Source organism: Harmonia axyridis, chromosome 6 (assembly GCF_914767665.1).
Source record: "Harmonia axyridis chromosome 6, icHarAxyr1.1, whole genome shotgun sequence".
Classification (NCBI taxonomy): domain Eukaryota; kingdom Metazoa; phylum Arthropoda; class Insecta; order Coleoptera; family Coccinellidae; genus Harmonia; species Harmonia axyridis.
In genome coordinates this window covers 15,119,522-15,133,304 of record NC_059506.1, presented here as the reverse complement: position 1 = coordinate 15,133,304, position 13,783 = coordinate 15,119,522, and the positions used below count along the sequence as shown (strand labels likewise).

The window sequence follows — 13,783 nt, the reverse complement described above, 5'->3', positions numbered from 1 at the left end:
AAAATACTTCGCGTTTTCTTTAATATGTTTTGACTGCTTCGAAATCCTTTCATGAAATTATTCCTATTCAAATATTAAATTTAAATTCATTTTGAAAATTTCTAAGGCGAAATGCATGCGGATTTTCTATTGCCCACTAATAAGTAGAAGTGGTATGCTATGTAATTGTTGTTTTTAAGTGTTCTGAATATTCTGTTTCCTGAAATATTGAGTTGTTGGGATGCTTTACGAATACTGAGTTTTTATTTTCTTCGAAGGTCTGTAAAATCCTATTTCTCTGTAGATGATTTCTTCTTTGTATGCTTCGTTCGGGCCTTTGGTAACCAACAGTGACGGCTCGTCAGGGTCGGCAGGGTCGGCCGGGCCGACCCAAAAATTATCGGGAAATAGAAAATAATTCTAGATATTCAATTCATTCAAACTCAATCGGAGTTATCGATTTCGATATCCAAATTCCCTCGGTAATGAATATTTCCACTCAGAACAGGAAAATATAACTTATACCGGCCAATATTTTCTTTCGGACCCACCTAATATTCGATTTCCAAAGCATCCAGCGTTGTTATTCCCTTTCATAAATTTTAACAAACCACAATCGTAAATGGTTACTTTTCGTAACATCACCCCAAACAGGTTATTCCAGAATTGTACGTAACACCGTAACATTAGGTCTGAAATGTAACACAAATGTTACAATTATACAATTGCAACCCTTGGAATGTCACTGAAAGCATCTCATCACGTTAGGTCGGCCGAGAGCCGATGGCGGAACCAGCGCTACCGAGAGCGCTACGTAAAGGAAAAGATACTACGACATACGCCCAGAATACGACCACTCAATAGAACGGCACAACAACTCGATGTAAGGTCGCTTCCCTATACACAGGGTCGGCTGGCCGGTTATCCTATTGCAGAGCGTCAAGCAGCAACTTTTCACAGTTTATTTCAAATATTTGATAATTAAATGAATGGTTAATTTATGTATTTATTTATATTTTTATTAAATTATGAGACATTATGTCTTAATCAGAAAAGAACTTATTTATGCCGTTCGATAGTAGCTATTGATTTTCAGATCATGAAAATATAATTAATATATTCAAATGAATGGTTAATTATGGGATATTACGTCTTAATCAGAAAAGAACTTATTTATGTCGTTCGATAGTAGTTAGGTATCTAAAAATTGTCTGATCATGAAAATATAATTAATATATTCCTAACTTTGAAAACATCCTGATTCCAAAAGTTCTGTAATTTCGAAGGAGAAAATTCGCGAGGAAATAAATAATTCTGCGTGCTTTTCTTGGGAAATAGACGAAACAACGGATGTTAAATATTTTTGTCAGATGTCAGTAATTTTCCGCTTCGTTCGAGAAGGTAAAATATCCGAACGATTTTGGGGTTTTTTCGATGTTAGTAAAGGTCGAACCGCGAATGATATTTTCAATACCTTGTTGGACAATTTTAAAGATTTCAATTTAGCGACTAAATTAGTAGGTCAAACATATGACGGGGCAGCTGTGATGGCGGGGGAAATTAATGGGTTACAAGCGCGAATAAAAACAATTGCTCCTCAAGCACTATTCACGCACTGTTATGCACATAAATTGAATTTAGTGTTACAAGATTCGACCAAGAAAATCAATGAGTGTCGCGTGTTTTTTTCGAATCTTTCAGGATTTTCGTCGTTTTTCACTAAATCAAATAAACGCACTAATATTCTAGACGAAATTTGCAAAAAAAGATTACCCTCTAGCTCGGAAACTCGTTGGAATTTCAAATCTCGCGCTGTAAAAACAATATTCGATAAGAGAGAAGAATTATTTGAAGTTTTTGATCATATCAGCGACAATTTAGATGAATGGGATGATATTACAATACGTGAAGCTACCGGTCTGAAGAAAATGTTGAATGATTTCGAATTTTTGTTCATTCTCCACTCTTTTAATTTGATTTTTACATACACAGATCCCGTTTTTCCTATAATCCAGCATAAGTTAATAGATATAACTTATTGCAACGCCAGAATCACTTCTCTATTATCGACTCTGAAAAAATTTCGCACAGAAGATGAGTATTTCATTCGCTTATATTCAGAAGTAGAAAAACTCCCAGAAGTAATGCCACCGAGTGCTAGACGTCGAAAACGTAAAATAGATTCCGAAATTCAGCTCACGGATAATTCCTCAATGAAACGGCTTTTTTGTGAAATTCTGGATTTAATTATAACTCAAATTGAAATAAAGTTTAAAGACATTTCATCACTTCATTTTTTGGAACTAATGAATTTTAATAAATTTGATATATACAATATTTCGAAATATTCAATATAATATATTCGTAATTTTCCGGAGTGTGGCCGACCCACATCTCGAGGGCACGAGCCGTCACTGGTAACCAATACCATTTTCCTGTATTTGTTGATAAGCTATTAACTTAGTTAACTATAATTATAATTAATGACATCTGAACCTAACACACTTTAAATCTGTCATTGTGTATAGCCATTTTAAATATATGGCCGTAACGCCCGTAACAATTGTTGAATGTAAAACAATCAATCATTCGAAGATGTCATTTGTGCATTCAACAGAACGGTGGACATTTCGAACACCTTCTTTAAAAATTATTATGTTATTTTGTTCTAAATTGTTACTTCTAAAAAATATTTAATTTAAAATTATTACAAATTTGTTTCTACATGTTTTAGAGATTACAAAAATATGGATTTGGCTTTAAATGCGTTTTTCTCTGAAACGGTTGCCCCTAGCAACTTAAAGGAGTTATACCTTTTTTAACTAGAAAAGTCAGGGGAATCGATTTTTTTAGTCCAGAATGACGTACAGGGTAGCACAGAAAAGTTGCTACGGTTCAAAGGGGACGAAATGATTGCAAGTGGCGCCCTCTAGAAAATACAACCAAATCGACCACAAATTTGAATTTCTCACCTCAAAAAACCTATGTACCAACTTTCATGCAATTATTTGGAATCAGTCGAAAGATATTTAAGTAAACGCGAATTATTTTTTCAACCTTAATACCCTGTATCTCGGAAACGAAGCATTTCCGGACCCATGTTCATAGGAACTTTTTTGCTTGAAATGATGTGATCTATCACCCATTTCAGTTTGTCGGAAACAAATCAGAACACCCTGTATATACATATTAGTATTGTTATTAGTCATTAGTATTCTTAGTTGAAATAAAAGGAATATTCCAAATATAAATTCAGTCTTATTCCCTGCACATTCATCTTGTCTTCAAACTAATTCAACAATTTAATCTCCTAAAATTATCATCAAATCAATTGCAACACAATCAGTATGATGTGTTTGTTGAAGTACTTATATGATCATGATTTCATCGAACTCATTCAACTATTCAATGTCCTAAAATTATCCAACAATACAAAGGTTGTGTCATTCTTTGTAGGATGATTGGTTGCAAAAAAATTATTCTGCAAATTTGCTCTTTGTATCATAATATAAAATTGCATGTTACGTTCAAATAAATAAATAATACTCCGTGAGTATGGTTACAAGGTTTATTTGGTTGCTAAAACAATTGTGAATAAAGTCAGGTACAGTAAAGGTTGCATTCATACTAATTATAACATACAATTCCTTTACGGAAAGACAATCAATTGAGGAAAGATATTTTTTCCATGAGATGATTGAATACTTTTTCATTTGAAATAATAGAATTGAATCAGTGGTTACTTAATTAGTACGATATATATATATATATATCGGGTGTCCCAAGGTGAGTCGCCTATTAGATTATAATGGAAACTATTGATGGTAAAGATTTCAAATCTTGTGGATAGATATTTGGCCATGTAAGGTACATTTTTAAAATAATTTCACATTTCCAGTGTTGCCGGATGTACGACAATTTGGCAACAACTTTGTTATTTTAAATGGGACATCCGGTATTTCTATTTTTTTTATGATACTCCATAAAATATTGAATCTATTCATTCTTACTTTTCCATCCCTATCTTTAACGGTTTTCGAGTTATTAATTATTTTTCGAAATTTTAGATCAAATTGGCGTATTACGAAAATGACTCTAGTTCGCTCAATATTTGAGATTTAAGTCAGGAATTTTGCAAGTCTTCAAGATTGAGAAAAAATTTCTTACAATTTGGATCAAAATTACGAGAACAAAATAAAGTTTTACCCAGAGAAGTTAACAATGAAGATAACCAAATAAATGTTTTAACGTTTTTCGAAGTTCATCCTGAAGCATCTATAAGATACGCCTCAAGAGAATTGGGAATAAGTAAATCGTCAGTGCAAAGGATTTTATCAGAACATAGAATGCATGATTTCAAATATGTTAGGGTTCAGGAATTAAGGCCAGAAGATTTTCAGAGGAGAATGGTATTTTGCGAAAGAATCAATACCCACATCCTGGAAGATCCAAATTTTTTATCTAAAATCATCTGGAGTGACGAGTCAAAATTTACTAGGAGGGGAATGTTCAATACAAGAAATCGTCATTTTTGGGCGTCAGAAAATCCACATGTTAAACGAGAATCTGGGCACCAAGTTAATTTTGGGTTTAATGTTTTCGCTTTGTTGATGGATAATAAACTAGAATATTTCATTTATGATGAAAATCTAAATTGTGAGAGATATATCAGTATAATAAGACATGTTGTAGAAGAGTTTGTTGATCGTTTGCCTCTTCAAAATTACAGTCAAATCTGGTATCAGCAAGATGGGGCAGGTGCCCATTCAACTGCCCAGGTTTCCGCAGAATTGAGAAGAATTTTTAATGATCGATGGTTTGGACGTATGGGCCTCTGGGATTGGCCAGCAAGATCACCAGATCTCACCCCCCTCGATTTTTATCTTTGGCCTAGGATCAAAGATATCGTTTATGCAACTCCAGTCAACACCAAAGAGGAGCTACAGCATCGTGTGGTACATGCATTTCGTACACTCGATCGAAATGAAATCCGAAAGGCTACGACGAGGGGGGTGCGGAACCGAATCCTGAAATGTTTGGAAACCAATGGTCGGCAGTTGCAATAGTCATTTTATTTATTTAGCTCGACAACTTTGTCACATTTGCCAAAAATTTCAAATAAATTCATTAAAGCTTCATGTGTATATCTTTCTTGAGCCATTATTTATAGAAAAACCTCGGAACAAAACACCTGTTAGGCAATAATTGTTTCTTTTGACATTTATGGATTGAACTGATTCATCGATATATCGATCTATGAACGACATAGAGAAAATAACAATACAAAAGAAATTAACGCTCATTGAATCAATGTGAAATCTAATAAACACATATAACTCGGAATCCAGTTGAGATAGGTATAGGGACGTGAATAGAAAAATTGTAGAGTGTGTTAAACTGATTCCAAAAATTGAAAAATATACTAGGTGTCTAATTTGAAAAAATAGACTTTTCTACAATTTTGTAACTTAGCAAATGATGATTTTTTTTGGTCCTCCCTGTATTATTGAGAACCATAATTCAAAAACAGTAACACAGATCAGATCAATATCTAACGACTTGCAAAATTTCTGACTTAAATCTCAAATATCGAGCGAACTAGAGTCATTTTCGTAATACGCCAATTTGATCTAAAATTTCGAAAAATAATTAATAACTCGAAAACCGTTGAAGATAGGGATCGAAAAATAAGAATGAAAAGATTCAATATTTTATGGAGTATCATAAAAAAAATAGAAATACCGGATGTCCCATTTAAAATAACAAAGTTGTTGCCAAATTGTCGTACATCCGGCAACACTGGAAATGTGAAATTAATTTAGAAATGTACCTTACATGGCCAAATATCTATCCACGAAATTTCAAATCTTTACCATCAATAGTTTCCATAATAATCTAATAGGCCACTCACCTTGGGACACCCGATATATATATATATATATATATATATATATATATATATATATATATATATATATACAGTGAGATAAATTATTTGCCGAATAAAGTAAGGAGGTGTGGTTGGGTATCTAGGCAATTTAGAAAAGATCAACAGTCTATAGTCTATTCATCTATATTTCGAACCAATATGCGGTTCTTCTTCAGGATGCTAAAAAAATCACACAAATTACAAAGTTGGAAAGTTGTAAAAACAGCAATCTATGCTTACATCTGACTGGACAGTATTATTTAAGATGATAAGTGCAGCTATAATAGGTCTTCTACTCATAAAATTCAATAAAAATACAATAATCGTAGAAATATCAGAAACGTTGCCGTAATGCATATGTCAATTTTAAAGGTTAAAACTCACAGAACAGGGGAACACAGAGAAAACAACAATTCACAAAGTGACATAAAGTCATGTTTGTCTAGATGGCCTACGATCTAAGGATAACAAATAACTATATACAACACTTAAATTCTTCAAGTCAGTCTTCTTATTTATATTATTTTCATTTTCATTTATAAAACACATTTCAAGGAAACTTCTTTTATTATAGTTAGAATTGGTACATAATATTTCAACTTCATCAAACTTAAAATGGTGGTCTAGAGAGGACGAATGGCTAGCTAATGCACATCTATCAGGTCGTAATCTGGCGTCACTCTTATGTATTGAGATACGTCTTTTCAAACATTGTGATGTCTGTCCAACATACACAGACTCACAGTTCTCACATGGAATGCGATAAACCACGTCAGATCTAGACATGGTGTGGATCCTATCTTTAGTTTGGCTGAAAAGAACGCCTACTACTAAAGGATTGTACTTCGCAATTTTTATGTTCTCAATTTCTTTTAGAATTTTGGTCAATTTACCTGTTAATGGTGGAATGAGGGGCAGGCTTACATATTTGTCATGTGTGGCAGGTTCGACTAATGTCGATGTTCTTATTTGTGGGACCTCGTCGACTTGGTCAGAAGTTAGAGAATGCAGACATCTGTTCAAAAACATCCTAGGGTAACCATTGTTCTCAAAGATCTTAAGCAACTTTTCTTCACTGTTATGAAGAAAGTCTGGATGGCAGATTTTCTTAATTCTACGAAACATACCTTTAATTAAGTTAGTTTTCATAGCCCAAGAATGGTTGGAACTATAATGTATCATAGTATAAGGAATGGATAGTAAGCCAACCGCCGTTTGACGGCAAGGAGCTGGTCACTTGGAGTCGCTACTGTAGTTGGAACCGGTGTTTTACGGGTTGCATATATCGAACACTATTGACTACCCAAAGTGGAGAAGTAACTCGATAATAGATGGCGCTGAATAATGAGCTATAGATGGCGCAGAAATAATACGATAATTCATTCAGTGGCGTGGTTGAAAAGGGGTCGCATGACATTGCCAACAATTTTTATGTTATTATTAAGTTACCACTACATTTGAATATTCGAATATTCATTGAATATTTATTCGAATAATTGCGTTTTGCATTACGATAAAAGTTTGAATGATCACTTAACTCTCTATTCAGGAATAATTAAAACAAATTGATAGATACAATTGAATTAAAATTATTCATATTATAGTAGAAAGTGGTTTCATCCGAAGAAATATGAATAGAATTGGGATATTATCAATGAAAAAAATATAAAAATTGAATATAAGATTCAAACATATGAATTTAGCAATAAAGAGTTCTAAAAATATTAATATAAGATTCCACATTCGAAATGTAATGCCGTCTTTTAAATCATTGGCAAAGTTTTTTCATTTGAAATCTTGCTTTTCTGTTCCCTATGCATTGTGATTTTTAGACATTTCTCTATTTCAGTGGTCAAAAATTTTTTTATTCTGAATTGTGAACCGACGAATCTTTCTATTCTTTTAAACCTGGGGTCTTGAAATGTACACACATCCTCCTCTGACTAAACTGAATCAGAAAAACAAAGTGTTTTGAATCATTCATAGAATTGAGGACGAAGTGTATTCTTGGAGGATTTAATGTTCTCAAAATCCGCTCGATCATTCTTTTTGTATCTGTATACCTGTAATGAGAATGAATTTATTTATGGCATTTAGATTGTATTGCTGTGTCCCAGCGTAGGATTACTGCGTCTACATAAGGATCTATAATTGTATTTTGAACGTTGTCATGTAATGAAAATTATTTATGGATTTCCAAAATGAGGTTTTTGATTGAGAATTAGTCTCGAAAATTAGCTCCGCTTTGGATGATCGGTATTAATTTTTTCGATAATTTGGAACAATGAGCGATAATGAATGATACTGCTAGTCTACTTGGATGATTTTTTTATGCAATTTTTTTAACGAAAATTGTTTTGGGGTTTGAGGATGCATTAAATTGAATTTGTATTTTAGTATATCCTGAAACATACTAACTATATTTATCTCAAAATGATAAGGAAATGCCAGGCGGCAAATTTTCAAAGTGCCTGTTATGGTTTATTACATCTTTTGTCGTTAGACACTTCTATCTTTTGAGCGTTTTCTTGTGTACCTCCAATTTCTTTTATTACAAGGTCAAAAGGATTATTGAACGCATTACGACCCTAGGACCGGATCATAAAATACCATTTGGTACCTATTTTGCTCACTCTCAATTGAGCGGTAGTTTTTCTATAGAATTTAACATGTACTTGGGTAAATATCTTATTTTCTCCTTTCACAGTGTTTATGCTGCTATAATGACAGCCCTAAGAACTGGAGAACTAGTATCGGCAACAGCCGAAAATACTGCACGCTTTGTTGAAACCATCAACAACTTATTTGATGCTTTGAATAGCACACGGTTTCATTCAACAAAATCTTGTAATCGTGCACTTAGTGATAGAAATCCGGAAGTTATAACAGCCATTAATAATGGTTATGAATTAATTGAAAACTTGTATAAAGTTGGCAAAAATAACAAATTAACGAGGCCTGATAGTTTTGATGGTTTTCTATTAACTATAAATGCCGTGAAGCAATTTGCATATGATCAATGAAATGAGGGATTCAACTATTTATTCACGGGAAGGCTTATTCAAGATCCTCTCGAGAATCAATTTTCTGTGTATCGTCAGAGAGGGGGATATAACAGAAATCCCACAGTAAGTTCATTCAGAACAGCATTCAAAATTAGCATTGTATCAGATTTTTTAAGGCCATCTGCAAGTGACAATGCAGGTAGTAAGGCAGATGACGATGAAAATATTTTAGTGGCAGATAACAACGAACCTTTTCCCTTATTGAATCTCCATGAAAACTCGTCTTCATCAGAATCGGACGATTCGGATTCTTCAAGTAGTCCAAGTAGTACTCATGCCACCGAATTTCGAGATGAAGTGACATTGGAAAAATGTTCTGTAGTATATTTTGCAGGTTATTTGGTCAAAAAATGTTGGGAGCGTTTCGGGTGTGAAGATCGTAAAATCACTTTGGAGGCTCCTAAAAATCTTGAAAATGAAGATGAGCTCTTGATCTTTTTCAAAAATTACGGTTTAAATTTTGAATGTGGATTAAAAGCACCTACATCTTTGCTGGAGAAATTCACAACAATAGTTTTGGATTGTTTCAGCAAAGATATAGGGAAAAGTTGCAATGATAAAGTCATGAGTAATTTGAAAAAAAAAAGTGTTAAATGCATTAAAAATTTTCTGCCCGAATGGTTCGCAACGAATATCATCTGCTCGGAACATAGAAGATATATTTTAGATTTGTTGTTAAGAACTGCAATATATAAATATGTATTGCAAAAATATTTCCAGCCTACTTAATTTGTTATTTTTGCCAACTTCAAAGATATAATTGCCAGTTAATTCATAATGATTATTGATGGTTGCAAGAGCATTCGCTCAGTATCTTCATGATTACAAGGTTTTATTGACTGAAACTGTGTGCTTTTCAAAGCATCAAATTCATTATCACCAGGGCAGCACTGAGACTCAATAACTCTCATCAATATCGTATAGTGTCTTATATCGGAAAGCTTTATTCCCATAGAAAATTATTTTGTAAAGAATTGGTGCGGGTTGAATTCAAATAATAGAGAGTATCGAAAAAATACATCATATTGTTTCCTTCCAAGAACAAAAAAAAAATCAGAAACTTTTGATTTCTAATTCAGTAAAATTTGAGGAAATCTCTCTAAATTTTTATTGAATTAGAAATCGAAAGCTTCTGACCTGGTCGTAGCTAAATTCTTTAATGTATTTCTGACATCTAAATTCACCTTGATACTCACTTGTTACCATTTACTTGAATATTGAAGGGATTGAGGCAATAGGTCCTTTCTCAAATGCTGGATAAATAACAGATTTAGAACAAGATCTTGTAGAACTGATGTTAACCAGAGAGCTAAGAGTTTTAATTAAACAAGGATAACAACGATTCTGATTTAAAAAATCATTTTCAGTTCTTTCTTCGTTAATGGTTGAGCTTGGATTTAATAAAGTAGCTTATTTACTTTATAAAAAAAACTGCACAGCACTAAGAGTGGCTATTTGCTTAGTATGTATAGAAGAACTAAAATTCCATCTGTCTCTACCAACTCTTGAACTTTTCTTTATAAAATTTCTTTTATTTGATATTAAAACTGAATTTTCCAATTTTCAAGTTTTTTCCTTCATTTTTACCAAAAAAGATGTATTACTAGGAAACCTCTAATATTTCAAGCTCCTGAGCTATATGAAAAATCCATTGATATGTTCAATCCACAAACTACAACCCGAAAATATTCATTTCAATTTTAAATATAAGGTAAATATAAAAATAAAACATGATTTTATTCATTTTCAACATCATTGAGATATTTCAATATAATTTGGTTGTTTAAGGTAAACTTCTTCAAATATTCATAAAAACATGGGCTGATTTTTCGGTCAGAAAATATTATTACAGTCGAATAATAAAATACATAACTCTAAGAATCGTAAAAGGTTGGGAAAAAATGATCGAAACCAACTGTCAAATGCTAAATATAGCTTTTGAGAAATTTCATTGGAACTTACGACATTAGGAAATCAATGTTGATAGAAACTTTACCTATTCTCACTCAATCTATAACAAAACAATATCAATCGAATATTCTTCAAATATCGATATCCCGGAAAATGGAGTTTATTCCATTCATCAATCCTGAAAAAACCTAGAGATATCATTTCATGACGACTGGACCTGATTAGTGATTTCATGATAACTTGTAGCATTGTACTCGTTTATCACAAATACACGCCACTGGCGTAAATTCTTATTGTAGAGCAGAAAAAATATCAAAATATAGAAATCTTCTGACCACTCTATTTCAAATGTTTTAGTTCTTCAAAATAACACCAATTCTTTCAGAGGGCTCCACTTTACGGACCAATTTTTTGACAGTAAAATTCGAGGCTTAACGTGAGTGCAACTAGATGGTGCTCAACATCAACAAAATCGAAAAAAGCACTACACTGGCTTACTATCCTTTCCTTATACTATGAATGTATATAGCGACCTGAAGAAGTCGGTTTTTGGTACCAATCCAATTTTACAATGTTACCTGCACACCTGATAGCTTTGGTGTCAAGGAATGGGACACCATTTTCAGTTTCTTCTTCTGCAGTAAACTTAATGTGTGGGTCGTAGTTATTGAAAACTGCCAAAGTCGTAGCAGTCCTGTCTTCGGGAATAGCAAGGAGAAGGTCATCAACATATTGATAGGTAATCGGCACCTGGAAGGGCAGTAGAGGAATGCAATATTTCAAAAGCACTGACATGACTATATTAGCCAAAATGGGACTGATTTTACTCCCCATTGCACAGCCAAAGATTTGTGAAATGAAGGAACCCTTGAAAACGAAATAGCTGGACTCAAACAAAAACTTTATGATTATTAGAAAAAGTGATATATCTATGGTTGTGACCTGACTTACTCTGGACCATTCCTGTTGGATAATTTGTATAACTAGCTCTAGTGAAATATTCGTGAATAAACTGACAGCATCTAAGGAAATGAGTTTATACCCTTGGGGTATTATAAAGTTATTAATTTTGGAAGCAAATTGGAAAGAGTCAGCTATGGTATAATCATGGAAATCTGAGAATGCTTCTGTGAGAATCTGTGTCATAAATTGACTGAGTTCAACTGACGCTGAGCCAATTGTGGAGACGATGGGCCTCAATGGGATGTCTGCTTTGTGTACTTTAGGAAGTCCATATATTCTTGGTGGAATCGCTTTATAGGTGGTTAATTTTCTGGCCATGGAAGCATCAATAAAACCTTTGTCTTTCAGTTGTTTAACAATTTTGTTGTTTTTACATTGAAATTCATTGGTAGGGTCTCTCCTTAATTGTTTGTAAACTGACGAGTCTTGTAGAAGCTGGTTCATTTTCTGTTCATACTGTTCTGTGGAAAGTATTACTGTGATGTTACCTTTGTCAGCAGGAGTGATAACCAAGTCATCGTGTGTCTTGACAAATCTTCTAGCATTGGTCAAAAGGTAGTGCTCAAAGTTATGTGTCATCTTTGAATTGTGCACGAAGTTGGTAATAGCATTAGTGCATTTAGCTCTCAAGATATTCTGCCTGGTGATAGGAGCCAAGTTGATTATGTTCTCTACATCTGCCACAATATTCTTGATAGGTATGTCTTTAACAGGAAGGGGAGCCACACCAAATTTAGGTCCCAGACTCAAGATAACCTTAACTTCTGTGGGAATCTGTGTAGTAGTGAGATTGCAAAGCCATTCATCTCTGATTTGGATGGACTGGATTTTTCGTTTTTTTAGTGCAAGGAACTTCTTTTCAAGAAGCTTCTTGTTGTTGGAAAATACTTTCTTGTATGATCGGTTCTGTGAAATGTAAAATCGTTCAAGGATGTTAGTTGGAACGAGTACCAACAATTCAGTTTTCAGGTATTCCAAAGTGGAAGAAAAATTATTGATTTTCTTTATGGTGAAGGAAATCTCCATGTTAAGAATTCTGGTAGATATTTTTTTTGTTAAAAAGACTAACCTTTCTGTTGTTTTCGGCATCATCTGATAAGAGGTTGGTCAAACATTTGATGTTCTGGACGATATGTCTGGGTAAAATAATATATATATATATATATATATATATATATATATATATATATATATATATATATATATATATATATATATATATATATATATATATATATATATATATATATATATATATATATATATATATATATATATATATATATATATATATATATATATATATATATATATATATATATATATATATATATATATATATATATATATATATATATATATATATATATATATATATATATATATATATATATATATATATATATATATATATATATATATATATATATATATATATATATATATATATATATATATATATATATATATATATATATATATATATATATATATATATATATATATATATATATATATATATATATATATATATATATATATATATATATATATATATATATATATATATATATATATATATATATATATATATATATATATATATATATATATATATATATATATTATATATATATATATATATATATATATATATATATATATATATATATATATATATATACAGGGTGAGTCTTTGACTTGTACATATATTTTAACCGAAGGTTCCTGAGGTCAAAAGAAATACTTTTTTCATTTACCATTTTTTCCGATTCGGCCCTGTTAAAAAGATATAGCCATTTTAAATTTTCAAAATGAGCTAATTCACCCCTGAAAACCGGAACACTGAAGTTTTCTCAAGCATAAGATATACCTTTGAATCTTGGAAATAAGCTACTAAATTAGAAAAACCATCATAAACTTACGTTTTACATTC

General features: G+C 32.0%; 1 protein-coding gene and 1 long non-coding RNA gene across 2 annotated transcripts; one reads left to right on the top strand and one right to left on the bottom strand.

Moving 5' to 3' along the window:
• The first annotated feature begins 3,398 nt into the window (after positions 1 to 3,398).
• Positions 3,399 to 5,115, top strand: LOC123682840. Its single transcript, XR_006747891.1, has 2 exons — positions 3,399 to 3,583; positions 4,709 to 5,115. It is a non-coding gene; the product is annotated as an uncharacterized LOC123682840 (long non-coding RNA).
• Positions 5,116 to 6,028: 913 nt separating this feature from the next.
• Positions 6,029 to 12,988, bottom strand: LOC123682833. Its single transcript, XM_045621638.1, has 4 exons — positions 12,917 to 12,988; positions 11,471 to 12,753; positions 6,149 to 7,022; positions 6,029 to 6,088 (listed from the first exon to the last, which is right to left on the bottom strand). Exons 2-3 carry the CDS (start codon positions 12,424 to 12,426, stop codon positions 6,341 to 6,343), a joined length of 1,638 nt encoding a protein of 545 aa, XP_045477594.1. The 5' UTR covers positions 12,427 to 12,753; positions 12,917 to 12,988; the 3' UTR covers positions 6,029 to 6,088; positions 6,149 to 6,340.
• Between the last annotated feature and the right edge of the window lie 795 nt (positions 12,989 to 13,783).